The sequence below is a fragment of the Electrophorus electricus genome, chromosome 10 (genome assembly GCF_013358815.1).
Source record: "Electrophorus electricus isolate fEleEle1 chromosome 10, fEleEle1.pri, whole genome shotgun sequence".
In the NCBI taxonomy this organism is placed as follows: Eukaryota; Metazoa; Chordata; class Actinopteri; order Gymnotiformes; family Gymnotidae; genus Electrophorus; species Electrophorus electricus.
Window position 1 is genome coordinate 10,751,712 of NC_049544.1, and position 20,799 is coordinate 10,772,510.

At 42.3% G+C, this 20,799-nt stretch overlaps 2 protein-coding genes across 7 annotated transcripts; one reads left to right on the forward strand and one right to left on the reverse strand.

The window, feature by feature from the left end:
* Positions 1–82: 82 nt before the first annotated feature.
* Positions 83–11,209, forward strand: LOC113572197 (polycomb protein SCMH1). 6 transcript variants are annotated; one of them, XM_027001572.2, is made up of 17 exons: positions 83–171; positions 836–960; positions 1,662–1,711; positions 1,928–2,005; positions 2,238–2,308; positions 2,515–2,749; positions 3,461–3,549; positions 4,205–4,451; positions 6,818–7,074; positions 7,415–7,561; positions 7,712–7,838; positions 8,143–8,343; positions 8,570–8,737; positions 8,953–9,081; positions 9,284–9,421; positions 9,906–10,048; positions 10,337–11,209. In XM_027001572.2, exons 3-17 carry the CDS (start codon positions 1,687–1,689, stop codon positions 10,457–10,459), a joined length of 2,178 nt encoding a protein of 725 aa, XP_026857373.1. In that variant the 5' UTR covers positions 83–171; positions 836–960; positions 1,662–1,686; the 3' UTR covers positions 10,460–11,209. The 6 variants fall into 6 exon arrangements, 5 of the variants coding, with proteins under 5 accessions (XP_026857373.1, XP_026857376.1, XP_026857375.1 ...); XM_027001575.2 differs by having other exon boundaries at positions 4,208–4,451; XR_003410081.2 differs by having other exon boundaries at positions 88–171; positions 9,906–10,107; positions 10,337–10,429.
* Positions 11,210–16,415: 5,206 nt separating this feature from the next.
* cited4b (Cbp/p300-interacting transactivator, with Glu/Asp-rich carboxy-terminal domain, 4b) lies at positions 16,416–20,248 on the reverse strand. The gene is made up of 2 exons (XM_027001613.2): positions 20,075–20,248; positions 16,416–19,009 (listed from the first exon to the last, which is right to left on the reverse strand). The coding sequence occupies exon 2, from the start codon at positions 18,998–19,000 to the stop codon at positions 18,242–18,244; it is 759 nt and encodes a 252-aa protein (XP_026857414.2). The 5' UTR covers positions 19,001–19,009; positions 20,075–20,248; the 3' UTR covers positions 16,416–18,241.
* Positions 20,249–20,799: the final 551 nt, after the last annotated feature.

A 20,799-nucleotide genomic window follows, 5' to 3' on the forward strand; every position in this document is an offset into this window, starting at 1 on the left:
CTCGCTGTCGGCTAAGATAGCTCCCTCGCGCGTTTCTGCGCTGCCGAGGCACGTGCTGGAGACCCCTTCATTCACCTCCCTCCCCTCACTAAAAACAAGACTACATGCGCACTACAAAACATGGCGGACTAACATCACATTTAGGAAATTAACTAAAATCTTTCGAACGAGGTAAATTATCTTGTTTACATGCGCATATTAATATTATTTTGGCATTACCTCGGTTTACAAACATTCCTTTAATAAGCCATTGAGGGGAACTACAATGCTAGCTACCTAGCTACAGTCTCTGATACATTGCTACTCAGAAGGCTAATCTTGTTGCTTGGTTTCCTAAGATAGTTAATATAGCTCACTAGCTAGGCTACATTACTGTTGTTGTTAGCCCTACTAGCTAGCTAGCCTTCCATGAGAATGCCAGTGCAGTTGAGTACCAGCAGACATCAGTGATGCAGATATCATTACCCGGACGCTTATTCGATTCTTATATTTGTTGTGAAAAAGTATCTATTTATAACGGCGATTACGCAACTAGACAGCTAACCGTAACGAATCTTTACTCAAACTGAGACATGTTGTGCTAGTAATGTTAGCAGCTAGCTGGTTATTTGTCGCGGGTTATTGCTTTGATCCCTGGCGTATCCTTAGGTCGGCTTTGGCTTTGTGTTCTGTTTTGGATGGTTGCTTTTTGTCTTTGCCTATTTTAGATATATTCGTTGGTCTAATAAGTACTTAACTAAGATTTTCTTTGATAACCGTTAGCTCTCGTGTGTTATTACTGGCTCTTCTGTTGCGTCCCGGGAAAATAACGTTGCTGTCATTTTCTTTGCGAGAGGAGAGGGAGGGACTGGTCGCCTGAATTTGGACGCCATCCTCTTGGCGCAAAAAGGCGCACTTCTTTTGAAAGAGAAAAATACCTAACTGAGGAACCGTATCCCAAGACACTAATGCAGACCTAAGGTATTGTTGTTCATGGGTTTATTATTTATCTAGTTGTACACGATTGCATATATTTATTTCATTACCTCTAAAACCATGTCAGTTTTGCGTGATATATATTGTAAACAGGAGTGTTGATATTTGTTTAGCAACATCAAGGTGCTTTTATTACTCTAGCTAGTGAAAGTGGGACAGAGATTTTTTAGCTAGCTAGGTTAGTACTGCGTTGCTACTTTAATGGGTGCGCAAATGGTCAGTGTTCCTGTTATTATTTAAGAAAAGCAATCACGAGGTCTACCACTTTACTCTGACTTCGAGGGTCACTTGCGCGATGTCTGACCCGACGACCTTAGTGTCACTTAAGCGAGATGGACTGTGGTTAAAAAAAGATTGTGCAGTCTTTTTTTTAACATGATATCTAACGGTCCATCTGACAGCGAGACAGGGATGACAGCTGGTTTTGCTCCTTTGTTACTTAGTGTTGATGTGTCCCACACCCTTACCCCCTGCCTGGGGCACAGAAGGAAGATACCCAATACATTTCGCTAGCTGATTAAATCAAAGAGAAACGTTTTTCACCTCTCTCACAGACTCATAGTAAACATAAACCAAAATATGGATTCGACTTGATGTAAAGTCCTAATTTATTTTGAATGTTTAGAGGCTTGGTCTCAGTCTAGCAGTACTTAAATTTCAATGAAACTGGTTTGTGTCCATTAAAGAGGGAAGTGAAAGTACTGCAGGATCATGAGAAAACCTGTGCCTCCGAAAGGTAAGGTTTTATATGGCTCATGACATGAATACAATTCATGACATTTTACAAGAATGTTACCAAAGCTATTTGTTATAAGTAAGGTAGGCTTTACTTGGTAAACAAGGTGTATATTTTCCCAAATAAAAATAAAGCATTTTCATTTTTACTGTATTTTATGTGATGTAAAGGTGACATATGTCCATTTGTTGTACTTTTCCCACTCTCTCTCATTAGCTATTGAGTGGAAAGATGGCAGGCGAATCAAACATGCCCGGAGTGGAAGGCCGTCACGCGTTCCTTCACAGTATCAAGGTACCTGTGGGTCATCACTAATCTGGTTTGAACCTGTTAGCTTTATTTCATTTGTTTCATATTTGACCTGCACCCTTCCAATTTTCAGAATTAAATGTTACCCATGTCTGGACCAGTGTACTTTCTCCATAGTTAGACTTACATCTGAGAGATAGGGGTGGAACCTATAAGTGAATACTACTACAGTATACCTGATGAGGTTCAAAGATTTTTCCTCACTGTCCCTCCATAGGGCACTTTAGTTGGGAGAAGTATTTGAAAGAAACAGGTGCCATAGCTGCCCCTGCCCACTGTTTCAAACAGGTGAGCATCTTTTTTGTCCACACAAACATAGCTCTAGAATGGGCTTAATCTTAATAGCCTAGCTGACAAGCACCATGAGTTAATTTGGAACGACTTATTGACATGACAGACCTTGTAAAAGGGTTTTCATCACTGGGTTAAAGTAGTAGCAGCACTGTTGCACTGAGGCTGGGGCTGGACTCTGAGTGCATGCTGCTCCCCCACAGAGCACTACACCTCCAGTGAATGAGTTCAAGGCAGGGATGAAGCTGGAGGCCCAGGACCCCAGGAATACCACGTCCACCTGCATCGCCACCGTAGTGGGGCTGACTGGCTCACGCCTACGCCTGCGTCTCGACGGCAGTGACAACAAGAACGACTTCTGGCGCTTGGTTGACTCGTCTGAGATCCAGCCCATTGGCAACTGTGAGAAGAATGGGGGCATGTTGCAGCCACCTCTGGGTAAGCAGGACACACACACAAACACACACAGATGCACTCACACATACATATATCACATGCACACATACACTCATGCACATATAAGCACACACATACACACATATGTACACCCACAGACACATAGAAACACATAGAAAACTGAGGCAAAGACTTCAGTTCATCTTCTCATTTGGTATGAGTTACTGAAAGATTTCATGTATTTTATATAGAGATTTAACATATTTGATCTTATAATACTTTTCTTGTTAAATATTTTTCAATATTAAATCAATATAGAAAGTAATCTATATAGAAATTAATATTTCTATATTAAATTCTCTATTAAATGTTTTTTTTTTCTATTTAATATATGACATAAATCCACTGGCAAGTTTTAGCAGATCAGAACTCCATGTGTAAGGTCTTTAGTAAGGCCTTGACCATCCTCTGGATGTTACTAAAGAAGATTACAGAATCAAGTTTTTTTTATTACATGGTTTGTTAATTGTAATTCAAGTCATGCATTTACATAGTGCATTTCATGCAATTACATAGTAATTGCTGAACTTATATTAGTAATTACAACATATTAAAGTATTTAGCATTTATATTTTGGGGCATATCCTCACGATGTAAATCCTTGTAGAGAGGATCGAGTGTTTCCTCATGATTGTTCTTGTTTAATGGGTTTCATTTCTGAGATGATTTCTCAGTGGGAGTTTTGATCTCCAGGGTTCCGCCTGAATGCATCATCCTGGCCCATGTTCTTACTAAAAACGCTTAATGGTGCTGAGATGGCCCCAGCACGCATCTTTCACAAGGTAACCACATACACATGTATGCACACACACAGACACACACACACACACACACACACACACACACACACACTCCTATTGTGGGACTGCAAAAATTATAGAACTGTGAGATAACTGTTGCACTGTGAATAATTATGGGGTTTATACAGTAAATGAAGAATTTAAATTATTTTAAGAAGGCAGACTATGAAAAGTTATTTTAATATTCAATTATGACACTAGTATATGTGAAATATGCATGTTAATGTGTGATTGAATGTTCTGTGTTAAGTCCAGTAAACAAAATCCTTGAGGGGACAAGCATATATTTCTGCCAGTCAAAATTCTTAGCTTCATTTTCTTATTTACAAACAAAAAGTGTCTGCAATGATTCTTTTCTTCATGTTATTTCTATCTCCCTAAAATGACTAGTGAGTAAAACAATGCCCAATTTTACAACATTCCAAAAAAATTCCAACATAGAGTGGCAATGGTACCAATGCATGCATTAGAAATGCTGATTCATTAGTGCCAGTATTGGTAATCATGTTGGTATTTGTGTCAGTGCATTGAGGAAGACATACGTGTCTCTTCATTGGCCTAACATTTCTGTCTCACGCTAATTTCCACTCTTTCTTTCCATCTTTCTCTCTCTCATGCCATTTTTGTGGTTCCTCAGCAGGAGCCTCCCTCACCGGAGCAGAACTGTTTCCAGGTGGGGATGAAGCTGGAGGCAGTGGACAGGAAGAACCCGCACTTCATCTGCCCTGCCACAGTGGGGGCCCTGCGGGGTGTGGAGGTGCTGGTCACCTTCGACGGCTGGAGGGGCGCTTTTGACTACTACTGCCGCTACGACTCCAGAGACATCTTCCCTGTCGGCTGGTGTGCGCTCACTGGAGACAACCTGCAGCCCCCCGGCACCAAAGGTGTTTCTTTTTGTCCCTTTCTCTCTTTCACTGTCTCTCTTTTTCTCTCACTCTCATTTTTCTCTCTGTCTCTGAGCCAGTACTTGTTATATGCTTCGTCACTGGTGCTTTTTCCAGCATTTAGAAACAGAACAGCATAGTGCTCAAATGAGAAACTGGATGAAAGGTGCCATTTGCCTTTGTCCAGAAAATAGGCAGAATCTGAGCTCTTGTGCAATAATGAGATATGTGGTTTTAATTCAATGTAGCTTAGTGAGAACATTCATTTTGATGTAAATGTGTTTCTGTTTTACCTAACAGAAACACCAACATAACAAAAATTTAATAATTTGGGGCAGAAATGCAGCATTTTCAAATAACTACTGGTTAAAAATGTTAAGATGGAGATAAACACTACAAAGAATGATGGACTCCCCAGTCACAGAAGTGGAATACAGTGAATATGAAAGTGCACTGTAAAGTGTGGAACTCTGCATGTCCTGGCTACTGGTAAAACAGTGGCAGAGGGGGTGAATGTGAAGGGCACTTGCAGGTACTTGTGAGCTCTTGGCACATGCCCAGCTGGCATGCTGCTGCTTGCTGAATGCTTCTTACCCAGCAGTGGGCCTCGCGTTGGCGCCTGCCCTCCAGGAGCTTCCAGCGGGAGTGGCAAGGAGAAAGAATTGAGCTTAAGGGTTCCTGTTTCATGTGGGCATGGCCTGTGATGTCAGAGCAGGGAGGAGGAGACAGAAGGAGTGGCAAAACGCTTTGGGTGGGACTGTGGAGGAGAGGGTGAAAAAAGGGACAGTGAGTTCAGTGAGTTTTCACCCAGGCGAAAGTGCAAGAAAGGGATAGAGAAAGAATGAGACTCCATTACACTCATTGCATGCACTGAGGGACTTCATACCATTTTGGAAAGCTGTAGATTTATTTGTGGTAAGCTGTGTACTGTTTTGTTTCATTCGCCTGCCTGTGTGTGACAGTGTGTTAGTACAGATTTAATTCACACATTTGATCTGTGTGTGTGTGTGTGTGTGTGTGTGTGTTTACCTCAACTTCGCGTAGGCGACATATGCAAATGTGTGTGTGTGAGTGTGTGACAGGGCCCCTTGTGAGGGACAGATGGTAAGGGAGGCCTACAAACAGTTGATATGAGCCATGCATTGGAACTTGTGCTTAGCCAGTGGTCACACATGCACTGGAACTTGTGCTCTGTGCCCACTGTTGGCACATAGTTGGCACATTGCTGTCATGCTATCATAATCTCTCAGTCCTCAAGAGTGGCCTCACGCACACACGCGCGCGCACACACACACACACACACACACACACACACACATACACACACACACACACACACACACACACACAGGGTACCTTCTCCTCACTTTGTTTTTCAAGGTCTTTTGCAAAAAGATCGAAACTGAGGGCAGGAAGGAAGTGTGTGGGGCTTGTAACACCCCAGTCACACATACACACCAGTCCTAAATCAGGGCACATCGCCTGTGTAATGTGTGTCCTTGTCACTTTGGCTTGTGTGAACCTGGGCTGTGTGTGAACCTCTCCATTCCTTCTTAGCTTAGTCTGAATTGCAAAGCTGGCTACCTGTACAGGTGCGTATAACTCTTGCTCTGTGTCAGCTGAAAGGTGTTGTGTTTTGCTGTGGAAGAGAGAGTACTCTAGCAGGTCATATTTTAGACATGTCTCTTTCGCTTGTGAGTGTTCATTGTTTTTGTCATTTTGCACAAAAATGCAGTGTTCATTTAACTCTTAATTATTTTTCTTCAAGCTTGCTAACCCTTCTTTGGAAATAGTTCTTCCCCTTTTCTCTCTTTCTCTATCTCTCTCTGTCTTACTCACACATGCATGCTCATACACTCACTCATGCTGTGCTTCAGGGGCCACTGGCAGCTGGAATGTGTAACACAACTCGTGCCTTTGTTCAGTGGTTCTAAAGCGAAATGGGTCACCATGGCTCTTAAAACAAAAGCCCTGTGATGCTGTTGTCTGATTGGTGTTTGTTGTGGCCACTGCTGCTCTTATCACTCACTCAGGGTTAGTTCTAAAGTGTCAGTATTGCTTCTGCAATCAAGCTAAAGATTAGAGATCATTTTTCAAAGCCAATACAGATTCAAGTACTGATCTTTTAAGTCCAAACTTTTCAGTTTTAAGCACTGGGCATATATAAGAGGGCTGTCTCATCCACAAATGTGATATTTTATCCATTTCTGGTCCTAATAAAATTGCTGTGCTTGTCCTTATAAAAGGTGTGCCATGTTTACCCGGTGATGAAAGCCTAGTTTACTTTCTGTAGAAACCAGAGTCTGCCAGTGGCAGCACCCATCTGGTTATGTCACACTCCTTCTTCATTTCTCCTATGCCCTCAGTGGGGTTACTGAAGCCACCGCTGGGTACCCTAGGTACCCTGCCAGACGGCAGTGTGGAGGGCACAGGCATGCACCCTACGTCCGGCAGGCCTCCAGCCCAGAAGGGACGCAAGCCAGGCCGCAAAAGAAGAAAGTTGGCCATTCCCTGGAGCCAGAAGGGCACCACAGCCATCATGGAGCCCCACGTAGAGCAGCCTGGAAAAGGACTAGAACCTGTAAAAATCCCTAAGAAGAGAGGCCCTAAGCCTGGGAGCAAGGTATGCCATGGGACAGGGTACACCACAGAAAAGGGCGCACCACGGAACAGGGCACACCACGGAACAGGGCACACCACGGAGCAGGGTGCACCACGGAAAATGGTGCACCATGGAACAGAGTAAACCATGGGATAGGGTACACCATGGAAAAAGGAGCACCAAGGAACAGGGTATACCATGGCACAGGGAGCACCATGGCACATTAAGTGGGATTCCTTTGTTGCATCACAATAAAAGCATCTCAACTTCAGATTACTTCAGGTGTATGTCTATTACTTCAGGTGTATGTAAGGATATTTCTCAAATATCTGTACATGTGTATTGTTTGTATGACATGTAGCTCGGCTGGGCTAAACGTGCTGCTTGGCTGGAAGGAGCAATGGCAGGTCCTGGCAGACCCCGAGGTCGACTGCCTGCCAACTGGGCTCAGAGCCAAACGGAACCCATCAAGATCCCAAAGAAGAGAGGCCCTAAACCTGGCAGCAAGGTCTCCTTATATAATCACCTTGCCTATTGCCCCCTACTCTGTTTGATGTCTGCATATGTCTGTCATTATTTGGGTCGTGTGGAAGGTTAAACATAAGCACCAATAGTTGGTGACTCTACTGTGTGCGTGTCTCATCCTTCCAATAAACAGAGGAAACCGCGTGTGATGCCTGACCCTGTGCCCACCTCCCCCACCAGCAGCACTCCAGAGCCAGACACCAGCTCCGTGCCACTGGACAATGCCACTATCCCCAGCGCTGCCTTGCAGGCTCCCACAGGTACTGGTATCAGTCTGACATTTACACTTCCTCTCCAGAACCCTTAAACCATGTCTCACTATGAGATCACAAGTAGATTTGAAGTCTTATTAAAATGAAATGGTCAATTCAATTACCTGAATAGGCATCTTAGATTTAGCTTGGTGTCTTCCATTTGCCATCCAGATTCAGCTGCATGGCTGATTTAGCCAGCTTTGGGTCAGGCAGTGCGCATGCTCTGAAAGAAGATGCCATGATGTGATGACTGGGTAATGTTCCACCTTATTATTTGTGCCCTCTCTCCTGCTGCGCTTGTGCGTTTTAGTGTGTGTGTACCTCAACAAGCACGGGAAGGTGGGTCCTCACCTGGACTCACGGCGGGTGCAGGCTTTGCCGGACCACTTTGGGCCGGGGCGGGCCTCTTCAGTGCTGCAGCAGTGTGTGCAGGCCTGCGTGGACTCTGCCCACAACCAGAGCACCGTCTTCTCCTGCCTCAAACCAGGCCATGGTGGAGAGATCATCTCAGGTCAGCACACATATACATACATATGATCCCTCACTCACCTTCTGCAGCTTATCTTTACAATGCCTATGGACCATGTCCTTATAGTTGCTAGAGTTTATTTATTGTGATTCCAGGCTAGAAGTGGTTTCCATTTACAGATACACGGTTATGGAATCCTTTCTGTTTAAATCTTGTGTGCAATGCCCCAGCCGCTCGAACTCAGACCTCTTGCTCTTTTGCCACACAGCGCACTTTGAGCAGAAGCAGCACACCCTGACCCTTCCAGCAGTGAACAGCGTAACATACGTGCTGCGCTTCCTAGAGAAGCTCTGTCACAACTTGCACTGTGACCCGCTTTTCGGCAGCCAGCCTGTGTCTCAGGGAGGGGTGCACTATGAAAGCCATGCGCATGCAGGTATGCACATAAACACACACACACACACGCACACACACACACACACACACACACACACACACACACACACACACACACACACACACATCCCCACAAGCACATACTCATGCACACAGAAGTCACTGAGTGGCACTGAGGTGAATGTAAGTCATATGCTGGAGTCTGTACAGACATGCATGCATCTGTAAGTGTGTCCCCTGTTGTCTGTCTGTCAGAGAGGAGGAGCTTCGCAGAGTGCCCTAGTTCAGGACCAGGGCGAGGCACTAAGAGATTCATCCAGGACTCCTGCAGCAACAGCCCATTGCCCCACAAAATGGCCAGAAGCCATCGCCTCTCCTCTGAAGGTACCACACCATTAGTACAGAATAACAATGGCTGGAGTCAGGCATGGCTGCAGCAAGAACATGCCTGAAATATTTGGATTTAGGCACGCATTCCCTAAGATGAAAACTTTTCATCCTAGAATGTACTCTGCACTGTATGAAGTGTGTTTATGTTCTCAGCTTCTCATGTTTTATCACTGAATGAATTTGTGTTTGTGTTCAGCAGAGCCATTTCTGTTGGAGAATGGAGGCACAGAGCACTTGGAGAAAACCCCCCTGTCACCTAGTAAGAGTCTGGGTCTGCACCCTCATACACAGGGCTGCCGCTCACCTGGCCAGCTGCATCGCTTAGGCTCTGCAGGTGTGTACACACCTGTAAACAAACACAGGCACACACACAAAACCACATAGGCCCTGATCCCACATCTGTCTCCCCAGTTAGTGCTTCTGTAGTTTTGTCTCTTTGAACTGAGAACCTGAGAACATGTCAGTGAAATGGATTTGGATATACAAAATTTGTATATCACAACATCACATCAATATACTGATTTCGCTGAATTGCACATAAAAGTCATATTTTTGATGTTGATATTTGTGTTTCTTAATACAGTTTTTTCCTGTCATTACATGATTATGTTGGGACATATGGAACATATGAGCAGTGCTCTTTGCCTAATCTTAGAATGTATTGGCTTTTTACGCGCCTCAGTTTTTTAAAATGACTTAAGTAAAAGCACATGTGAATCAAGTACATTTAAATTAGTATTTCATAATAGGCTTTTGTGAGCGTTGCACAGTTGACATATTTGTCTGAGTAGAGTTTTGTGATTGGCGCTTGTGTGCAGGTTCAGAGCGCTTCCTGAACACCAGGGACAGTCCCCGGCCAAGTGGCCACGACCCAAACCTGTGGACAGTGGAGGACGTCATGCAGTTTATCAGAGATGTGGACCCTCAGCTGGGCCCACACGCAGACCTCTTCAGGAAGCATGTACATTAAGGAGTAGAGAGGGACAAAAGAAACCAAAGGAATAGCAGAACAAGATAATAGTAATAGTTGTGTATATATAAACCAGTAAAGATGTAGGGCTCTAAAGTGTTCATGCCAGTGGAGAGCAGAGTAGCTGCTAATATGAGTGTACCACTGTGTGGCCTCTCACTCATGAGCATGTGGGCAAATTTAGGGCATACTTACAAGTCTATCGTTATGCACTTCATTGGTTTCAATGTGATAGATTGTAATTTTGACCCAGTCTTCTTTGCCATTGGCCTGTTTCAGGAAATTGATGGGAAGGCTCTCCTCTTGCTGCGCAGCGACATGATGATGAAATACATGGGCCTGAAACTTGGCCCCGCCCTCAAGCTCACCTTTCACATCGACAGACTTAAGCAGGGGCGCTGATCCACCTTGCACATCGACAGACTCAAGCAGGGGGCGCTGATCTTGAAAGGCAGAGCTGTCTTCTGACACCCCCTTTTACTCCTACCAAGCACCCCTTCCAAGAGAAGGCTTATGCCTACTAAAGCATACTGTAGCAGTGGCCTTCACTGGCCATTTCTCAACATGTGTCGCTTCATCTGATGTGACCTGTTCATTTCTCTTTGTCCTCATCCTTTGTGGTACTCATTACACAGTGTAGCACAGACTGCCCAGGTTCCATGATCAGGACTGTTGATTCACACACAATTCTCTCCAAGGTGTTTATATACATCTGGAATGTATTGTGTGTTCTTGTCTCTGCCTTAGGTTGCAGGTTCAGGAGACATGTGGACTATATCCAGGTCATTTCTAGGCCTTGGCTTTTAAGACATCTTTATTTTTTCCCCATGCATTTTATAGCCCCAATCAATAAGGGCTTGGACATGTTTTTGTAAACTTCAGGTAAACACTAGATCTCTCCTTTGGGATTGGTTCTGATTGATGTCTCCTTCAGAGACATTTTGTTGTACCTAATACTGTACTTTATACATAACACCTAACCTGCAGTTATTTCCATGATAAAGTTTGTGTTTTGTATTGTTTTAATGTTTACTCTGTGTGTGTTATTTGTACTTTTTTATTTTATTTTTACACAATATTGTTAAAGAGTTCATACATTCTGAGCGTTATACTCAGTAAGGCTCAAATAAAATAAATCTTCTGTAGACTTTCCTGCATTGTTCTTCAGGACCTCGAGAATATAACACACTATATTACTTAAAAAATTGAAACAGAAAAATATTTGTAGGTTATTAAGTCCTACTAACGGTCATTTTGTTACGTTTAGAGAACGTATGAGGACGTCAGGTTTTAATCCCACAGCCGACATCGTAGCATTCTGCATATTGCAACTGGTACTTTAAATTGCGTTTAAGTTTAGAAGTGAATAGGGGGTATTCGGCTTTACAGGTTATTTATATATGGCTGTAGCAGTATTTGGGCTTAATGGCCAAGAGAATGTTAAACACCCATTTCGAAATCCCACTTCTGAGGTTTCCTTCCCTTTAGTAACATCTCGCTGGAACCCAACGTACATTCAAACTCGTATATATTTCAAAATACGGAGAAATACATTTTGTATAATGTAAAGTGGTGGCCTAGGTGATAACGTGCTGTTAGTGAAAATGATTCTTGGACCTAATTCACCCATATAGCCTATCTACTTAGTTTAGCTAACTGATGACCGTTAATTTAGCACCCAGCTAGCTAGTTGAGGTACGCTGAGAGAATTTACGCATGCGCGTAAGGGGACTCATGCCTCTACTACGCCAAGCTGTTTGGTGGTCCGGCAAGAAGGGTTTGTTTGCTTGTTTGTTTGTTTGTTTGTTTGTTTGTTTGTTTGACCGTATTAAAACTACTGATTTTGCCAAGCCAATAGAGCTACAATCCATCTTAAATTCAAAGGAAATTAAAATTTAGAGCAAAAAATGCTGAAAAAAAAATAGAACTTTGCTTGTGAATACGTTAAATTCATCTTGTTTGTACCTGCAAAGTAACACAAGGGGGCAGCAAATCTCTTAGGTTCTGCGGGCGAATCTCTTGTCTCTTAGGGTCTGGCGCACAAGCACTGGCTGCTGACAAATGTTCTGAGTTACATACAAGCACTTTAGAGTTGAAGTAAACAGCCATTTCTTGCATCTGAATCTTTATATTTTAGATACAGTATGGTAAATATCTCAATAGAAAATACTTGTATTTATATAGTTGTGATGCTAATGTTGGCTCCATATGGCACTATAGTAAAATACTGACAATATCACACCATGGCTCCATTCTGACTTTACCAAATGCACATTTGTGTAAGCATTTGCATGCTGCCATCAGAGAGTTATACTGTTTCATTTCATTTCCAAACCTCAAGCACCAGTGCCATCCTTTGTGGACATATCTCTGCAAGCAATGCATGTGTATGTATTATATAATTCTTATCGAAATGGCTATTTTATAAGTGCGTTAATGAGACATCCCGATTTACATGGTTGTTTGAAATTATATTAATTAAGCATAATTTCAGGTTCAGTGCATTTCAAGACCATTCCCATAGACTCTTCATGTGAGATCTCTGTTTGGTGTTGACAAGATCATGCACATAGACTGCAATAAGATACAACATACTGTAAATCTTGCCACATCCTCACAGCAAACAGGAAACAACTTCTAAAACCTTAGTTAACTGATCTAACCCACAAAGTGCGTGTGTACCCTGTAGTAATTAATGAATGTCACATGTTTCACTTTCATGTTTCACAACTAGATACAGTGGGAAAGCCCTCTGTCCAGAAATGTTCCAGTGTCCTTGCATTGAATATTGTGATGCAAGGCCATGTGTTGCATTCCCATCATATTTCTCAGCTGTGATTAGCATACTAATTACCAAATGTCAGTAAAGTCCAAGCAAAGATCTGAGACATGAGGGGGATGAGTCATTTAAATCCTTCAGCTGAGAGAAATAAACAGCAAGGGGAACTCAGGAAAATAGAGTGATTAGCCATCACTTTATTGGAAATGTAATAACTATTTGTTATTAGGTGTTATTTCATTACATCTTGTGTATTATTTAATTACATCTAATAGACAAATGTGAGCTGGATACGTCTGGGTAGTGGACCATTATCAACCCAGCAGTTGCTCCACTGTTGCTCCTGATGTACTCATAGCAGCACAACACCCACGACTGTGCCACTACCATGTCAGTGTCACTGATGTGTTGGGAATGGTCTGTCACCTAAATAAAATATGAGCAGTGGTCCCAGGGTTAGAAACTGACCAGACTTTAATGCAGAAGATAGTAGCTGACACACTGTGTATAGAAATAGTTACAGTGTGTGGTTGTACAACCATAAAAGATATGTGTGCAATAAAGTGGATGATAAGTATAGGTGCATGGTAGGATATTCTAATAATGTCTGTAGTAAGTGTTCCCATAGCTGCATTTAGCTATATTAACACTAGGGTAGTAGTAACTCTATGGTAAAAATGGGGTGTTCTAAGTAAAGTGTTCCTTTTTAGTGCACCACAGTTTGTACTTACATTATCAGGTCCATTTCTAACAAACTCAGAATGAAGTCCAGTAGGGAAACATGGCACAGTTTTTCCCAGCCCAGAACCCTCTGCTTGCTTTGAAAGCAAGTGTGCTCACCATGCAGGAGGGCTGTATAGGTTATTTGGGCTTGATCCAGACCCTGCCACTGGAACTGCAATAGTCTGGCTTTCTACACACAGGTGCTGCTACAGATCTTATCTGAACCTCCAAGAGGCTCCCACAGCATTGCCAAAACCATGGTGCTGCACAACAAATGTCAGCCTGATCAAGCCCTATCAAGCTCAATCTGCTTGGCCGTAGCTTGCCAAAGTAGTGCCCTTGAGGTTCTAACAGTGCTCAGGAGGCATTTGGAGTGTGAACCTTTCCACTACCCTGCTCTCAGTACACAAACAGCAATGGCCCCTTATGTCCAGAACCCAAAAGCTTAGTGTGCTCAAAGTTGGCTCCCAGTAGCCATGTGTCTGTTGGTCAGATTAAGACATGAAGAAGCTTAGAGCCAGATCTGTGGAGACACAACAGAGTGAGACCCCCACCACCACACACACACACACACACACACACACACACACACACACACACACACACACACACACACACACAAAACAAGACAAAACAAACAAAAAAAAAAAACACTGCCACTCCTATCTCAACCTGTTGTAGCTGGCCAGGCTGAGGCTTATACTTCACACAGCAAAAATTAATAATTTATACATTGCCCTTAACATCAAAGGCCTAAAAAATGCACAAGAGAATGGAGAGGATCTCTAGCCATTCAAGCCCCCAATTTCTGTGCCATGGCCTTCTATCATCATATGCATTAAATGGCCAGCATGGAGGATAATGAGTCAACATTAACATACTGATTAGAAGCCTACATAACCATCACTACTGAAAAGTTAACTTTATGTTGGCTGTTATCTGCGTTGATTACATAAGTGCTCCTATCACTTTGAAAGTTTCCCGAATGTACAATACCTGATGGAAGGGAGGTTTAGCCAATGTCCAAATCTGACCATGACATTCAGAGGCTCAGTGATCCACGCAACCGCTGAACTACTATTGCAGTCAGGCAAAAAGATCAGCAACTTCAGTCTTCTACAGAATTTCTTTCAAATGGAAGATCAATGAAATATGTAATTTTCCAAAGGTGAATACATTTTTCACAGCTAAAATATAGAGCATGTTCATGCATGTATAGAGAACATGCCTAAACGTGCATTACCTGCAAGCACCTTTCCCATATGTGAGCATTAGATGACCTCATCTACCTGTTCTCTAACTTCTTCAGCAATCCTATATGAAGCCATTGACATTCTTCTAGCTAAAGGATTAAACAGCAATTCACTGAGTGCCACCAAACCCAAATTAGTGAGATTAATAAAATGAAGTTCATAGCTTTGCAGAGGCTGTCTTTGAAATGGAAGTTTGTAGAAGTCACACTCAGAAATTCAAATAATTTTTGGAAATGACGGAAATAACAAAGAAGGAAAGTAAATGCATTTTGTCAATAGTATAAGAAATTTAATTATAAGTTCTAAATGGTTTGTTTATTCATTGATCTAAAACAATTCAAACCTGTATTACATTAGTTCATGGTGGAACAGCATAAATGAAAAATGTAAGAACCGATTTTCATATTTGATATAAACATTGATGGTTTTGTCAATCATTGCTTACATTTCTGTTGTGGCTTTTACAATATTACAGTACTTACATATTTTTACTTACATTTTTTACTTATTACTTTACCCAGGAACAGCCAAAATCATGTTCTATTGAAAATGGTTGTGGATGTGTAAACAGTAGTGGTCAGTTTTCCTTTACTCACAGAGGCAAATGTGACATCAGGCTGTCCTCACTTACCAGACATAGGTCTGAGCGAGTAAGCTTCAACATTCGCCTATACTGACAGGAAATTAAGTACTGTAAGAGGAAGTGAATGCTGCCTGCCTGTAAAACCAGAGCTGATTTGAAGAGGTGGTCTCACAGGAATCCTCTGAAACTCATGGGTAAACCCCATGGAGAAATCCCCAGACTTTGAACAAAAACAACTATTTTTGCTTGTATTTTGTTCCTTTTTTTGCTAATGAGAATTTTCTGACCACTGTGTAATCCTGTCATGGATTCATGGATTTTACATCTCATTGTAGTGGATTTCAGATTGTTGATGTAGACTGAGAAGACTGAAAGCACACGCAGGAAGAAGACTGTGTGTAGCAGCTCTTGTGGGTGGCCTATGGAGGAAGGGAAACAGCCAATGGTTCCATGTAAATCTGCGTGTCACACCCTGTTTAGCAAATGTCTTGTCTACTATGTGATGACATTCAAAAATAAACAAATGTGACTTAATTGCGAAAACACACAAAGACAATGTCACTGCATTCAAAGTTGTAATATTAACCAAGTATTACACTGTGCTAAGACTAGGGCAAGGTGTATTCACAGTTCTTACACATTTCCTATCTAGATAACAATTGTGGCTTGGGAGGAGATCATCTTTATATTCAAATAAAAACACGAAAGCCGTTACATAGACCAGCCCAGAGTTCTCCTCACACGCCCTGTCTGCACATTTTACCACAGACAAACACACACTGTGACTGTTATCTGCAAGTTTCAAATTGCAGAGGCAAAGAAGGCAGATGAATTCCCCAGAGTGCTGAAATTGGTGATGTAGCTTTGTGTAGAAAGCCCCAACTATTCAATTCACCAGCCACTTGAAAGACTTGGAGTTTTGATTATTGAAAATGTGATCTTAACAAATCATTTGAACTCCTCACATTCACACCTTGTTTTCAAGCACTCGACAGGATAAACAACATCTTATTCATAAAGTTTTGTTCCATAAATAAAATAGTTTATTATTGCTTAAAATAAATACATTTTCTTCAAACAGAAGCAAGAGAGAAGACCATTTGTGTCCACACTGATAGCTGGGCAGCCATTACGGTCAACTCAAGCTTCCTTTAGCCATTGAAGCAGAGGATACACTTGTCAAGACTGGAAAAGTTAATTACACTGGTAAAAAAAAAAAAAGGAAAAAAAAAAAGAAAGACTGTACATGAGCATGTGCAGCACTGCATGACTACAGTTACATCTTCAAGATCAACATCCAAGCTCGGGGCAGAGTTCTACAGGCTTAGGGCAGAGTTCTAGTAAAAGCGAAGAGGACACAGTACAGGTTTTAAGGGACATCTTCAGCTAGTCTGCATGTTCTCAGTAGAGGACTATGTTGCTGGAAACCTTTAATCCATCCCCCTGTCCTCTGTGCCCTCCCTTGCCCCTCTGAAAGAAAGGAAAATGACAGTGGAGCGTTAACAGCTCGTCACTGCAATCCCCTCCAGAAACCCATGCAACACGTGTCCATAAATGGAGCATGTACTCCATTCCCAGGAGCAAAACCCACAAGTCTTGGTAGTCAGGTCAGCACAGATTAACCTGGACTGTTTGCACTGACCCCCAACCTAATACACTTTCACAATGCATTTTAGAAGTAAAACTCACTTGAATTTGGGACACAAAGTAAAGACACCCACCTAATGAATCCTGTTTGAAGAACAGAAGAGCGTACCACAGCACAGACAGGTAGGCAGGGCCAACACTTCAGCTTTAAGATTCTTAAATGAGACTAGAGGGCATGAACATAGTGGTTGCTGAGCTGGAAAATACAATAGTGACTACCAGTATGTGTTAGATGCACTGGACCTGTAACCATCATCTGTATGGGAGTTGATTTCACTCTTTATGACTTCTTGGTTCTTTTTATACATACATTTTTAAAATCTTGCCCGTTCTGAGAAAAGATGCATGAGAATAATATGATCAGATCACTGTTTAAAGTCTAAACCAGAAATGATGCAAGATGGCAACTGGTGACCCATTTGTTGATTTCAGCAGCATTTTCCATTACTCCAGTAAATTCAGACATAAATGTACAAATAAAACCATGGTTGAAACCTGGCTTTCTATTTATTAACACAAGACCTAAGTCACATGTTGAATACTCCTTAACCTCCTTAAAAGGACAAAAAGAGAAGCTGTGTGATTTAAAGGCAGCTCTATAGCTCATATAGAACAGATGTGATGGCATAATCTACAGAAGATACTAGGGGTGTCTAAAAGAATTGGCTTGATATACGTAGATCAATGCAATATATTTTAAGGATCCAGCTATATCGTTGCTGACCAGATCATTACAAGCAGACAATTCAAGTCCAAACCATTAATCCTCATACCTCAACCTCAATATTTACCCCCCCTCCCCCTCCAAAAAAAGAAAAATCACAACTGCAACATAAAACATTCCCCACCCAAAGTTTCTTTTTTGTGGGTGTGATCTACACTGATAATCAAAAGAACATAAATAAGTTACATGTGAATGTAAAACTGTTATAAGGACTAAGCGTGTGTTGCATTGAATCAAGCTCAGTCTTGCAATGTTATTACATTCACATCTGGAGGGGCAGAAGCTTTATGTAGTACTCCATCCCCATGCAGAGATACAGTGCTGGCTGGAGCACCACTATACTTCAGCAATGAACCAGAGAAACATCTGGCTACTTTTCTCTGCTCTGCTTGGATGATTTCCTCCAAGAATAAGAACAGGGCATCCATTACCCCTTTCTGCATATCCACCCTTTCGGAGTTTCATTGTCCATGCCTCAGCAACTCACAGTGCTCGGCTGCTGTTTGCTGACAAAGTCTGATATAAAATCAAACTCGTTCTGTCCAAGGAACAGCTCTGGGAGCTCCTGCACCCTGTCTAGTCCCAACTCCAAAACAAGCGATGTGAGAACCTCCTCATCGATCAGGTCAGTGTCCATACCATTGAGACCAAGAGCGGGGCCAGCCATGTGCTGCATGCTGGCCAACTGAGCGGAACCCATGCGAAACTGCACGCCATTCGCCATGTGGTTGCCGTTCACGGCCCCGAGCGGGTGCCCATGGTACTGGGTGTTCAGTTTCTGTAGGTGCATGCTGGCCATGAGCTGCTGGGAAGTTAGGCCCCCGCCCATGTACTGCTGCTGCTGCTGCTGTGGTTGCTGATGGCCTGGGTGCTGGTGCTGGCCCTGCTGCTGGGGCTGTGGGTGGCCCGGGTGTGGGTGCTGGTGCTGGCCCTGCTGCTGCATATGATGGTGCTGCTGGCCCTGGTTACTGTACATCATATTGGCTGTCTGCATCTGGTGGTGGCCCATGGGTGTGCTGTTCATCGGCCCGTTCATGGGGCTCACCATGTTGGGCCGCTGCCTCATGGTGGCCTCCATCGCTCCTTGGGGGCCATAGTGCATCATCTGTCCACCGGGCATGGCCCTGAGGCCAGGCGGTGGCACGTGCTGCTGACCATTCATGCCCAGTCGGTAGCTGTGCAGGGGGCCATTGGCCTGGCCGTGGCTCATGGGCATCATCATGTGCTCTGCCATGGCTTCTCCCTTCATTAAAAGGGAATACAGTGTTAGATTTCAGAACAGGGATACTGAGGACAACAAGGGTGGCTGCTACAGGAAAAGGGGAGTGGTAACAAACCTTTAGTTCATGTTCACTGCTACCAATCCCCATCCTCAAATAGCCCTTCACTGACCAACCAAAAGCATTCAAAGTAAGCGTGCATGTTGTATCAAGACAGCAAAGAGCAGATGAAACCAAAGCTATGGTATGCATCTTATTGTGTGTGTCTAGTGAGTATTAATCATAAAACAAAAAACAAAGCCAAGCTACAGGCTTGTACATGGATGACACAAGACCACAATTTTGACAGAAGGATAATGTCCTAATTGGGCAGTGGTTAAACAAAATCTACCTTTTTGAGACACCTGGTTATGGCAACACAAAGATCTACAAGATTCCTCATCACTGCCAGCACTGACTTTTAATATAGCAGAATTACCAAGGTGTCTTGCACTCCTCATCTTCCTGGCTACTCGTGACTGGTACTTCAGGGATAGCCTCTACAAATACCAGTGAAGCAAATCCAAACCACTTACACTTCTAAAACACAGTAATATACTACTACTACTACTATTACTACTACTACTACTACTACTAGTAGTAGTACTACTACTAATAACAATAAAAGTTGACACCTACTACTACTAGCATCATTATTATTATTATTAGTAGTAGTAGTAGTATTATTATTAATAATAATAATAATAATAATAATAGTAGTAGTAGTGACACATTTGAATGTTTTACTCTGGCGTTCTCCGATCCTAGTAGTCAAAGTATACTGGTTAATAAGCCAATCAGAGTCGAAGCAACAAAAGCGTATAACAGTTATTAGAATTGAACTGTACCTTGGATTATGTTTATCACAATAAAAAAAACAAAAAACACATAAAATATGTATTGTTGTATTGAAACTCGTAACTGGTATTATTGTTATCATAACATCATTGCAACTGTGTATCGTGTAGCTAAGAAAGTCACCAGTAAAGCGAACAATAGAGCTACCACCCCAAGTCCTAAATCAGCTCAGCATTTAAAAATATCCTTACCCTGCGTCCTGTTTTTCAAAATTCAACTATTTCGCCGCAGTAGGACGAATCAGGCTTAGTTTTGCGATGCACAAGCCTCGGGATTACAGTTTATATTCCAAAAGGTTAAGATTCATACTCGAGTGCATACACTGCACAAAAGAACCTCCGCATCAGATCTTGAAACGAATGACTATTTTCTGGGTCAACTCAGGGATTATATACACATGTGAAAAGCTCGGAGGCAGGCTGAGAGAAAGAGGTGGAGTCACCGTGTGCTCAGTATCCTTTGTTACGATTGGCCCCGGTTAATATTTTTGCGAATAAACCCCAATAGGTTTCTATGAGAAACTGGCAAATTTACTGTTTACAGGCACCAGGAAATTTTACTATAGGGTTCAAATATCAGTTAATCAGTTTGATTATTATTCTATCTTTTTACATCTTTTAGAAGGCTATAAACAAGTGAGATAGATAAATAGGCCTATTTACACAATCGGATAGATAGATAGATAGATAGATAGATAGATAGATAGATAGATAGATAGATAGATAGATAGATAGATAGATAGATAGATAGATAGATAGATAGATAGATAGATAGATAGATAGATAGATAGATAGATAGATAGATAGATAGATAGATAGATAGAAAAAAGTAATCACTATTCTATAATAGTTTAAGATTACAAGAAAAGTGTATGGGTTAACAAAGACAGCTAATGCATTTGGCAGTCCTGCTTTCA

Bases quoted from the DNA above. Each gene is read 5' to 3' on its own strand.
- cited4b (XM_027001613.2), bottom strand. From the start codon at position 19,000: ATGGCAGAGCACATGATGATGCCCATGAGCCACGGCCAGGCCAATGGC.
- LOC113572197 (XM_027001572.2), top strand. From the start codon at position 1,687: ATGAGAAAACCTGTGCCTCCGAAAG. The intron at 7,562-7,711 runs GTCTCCTTATAT...TCCAATAAACAG, and splicing joins GCCCTAAACCTGGCAGCAAG to AGGAAACCGCGTGTGATGCC. The intron at 10,049-10,336 runs GTACATTAAGGA...GGCCTGTTTCAG, and splicing joins CAGACCTCTTCAGGAAGCAT to GAAATTGATGGGAAGGCTCT.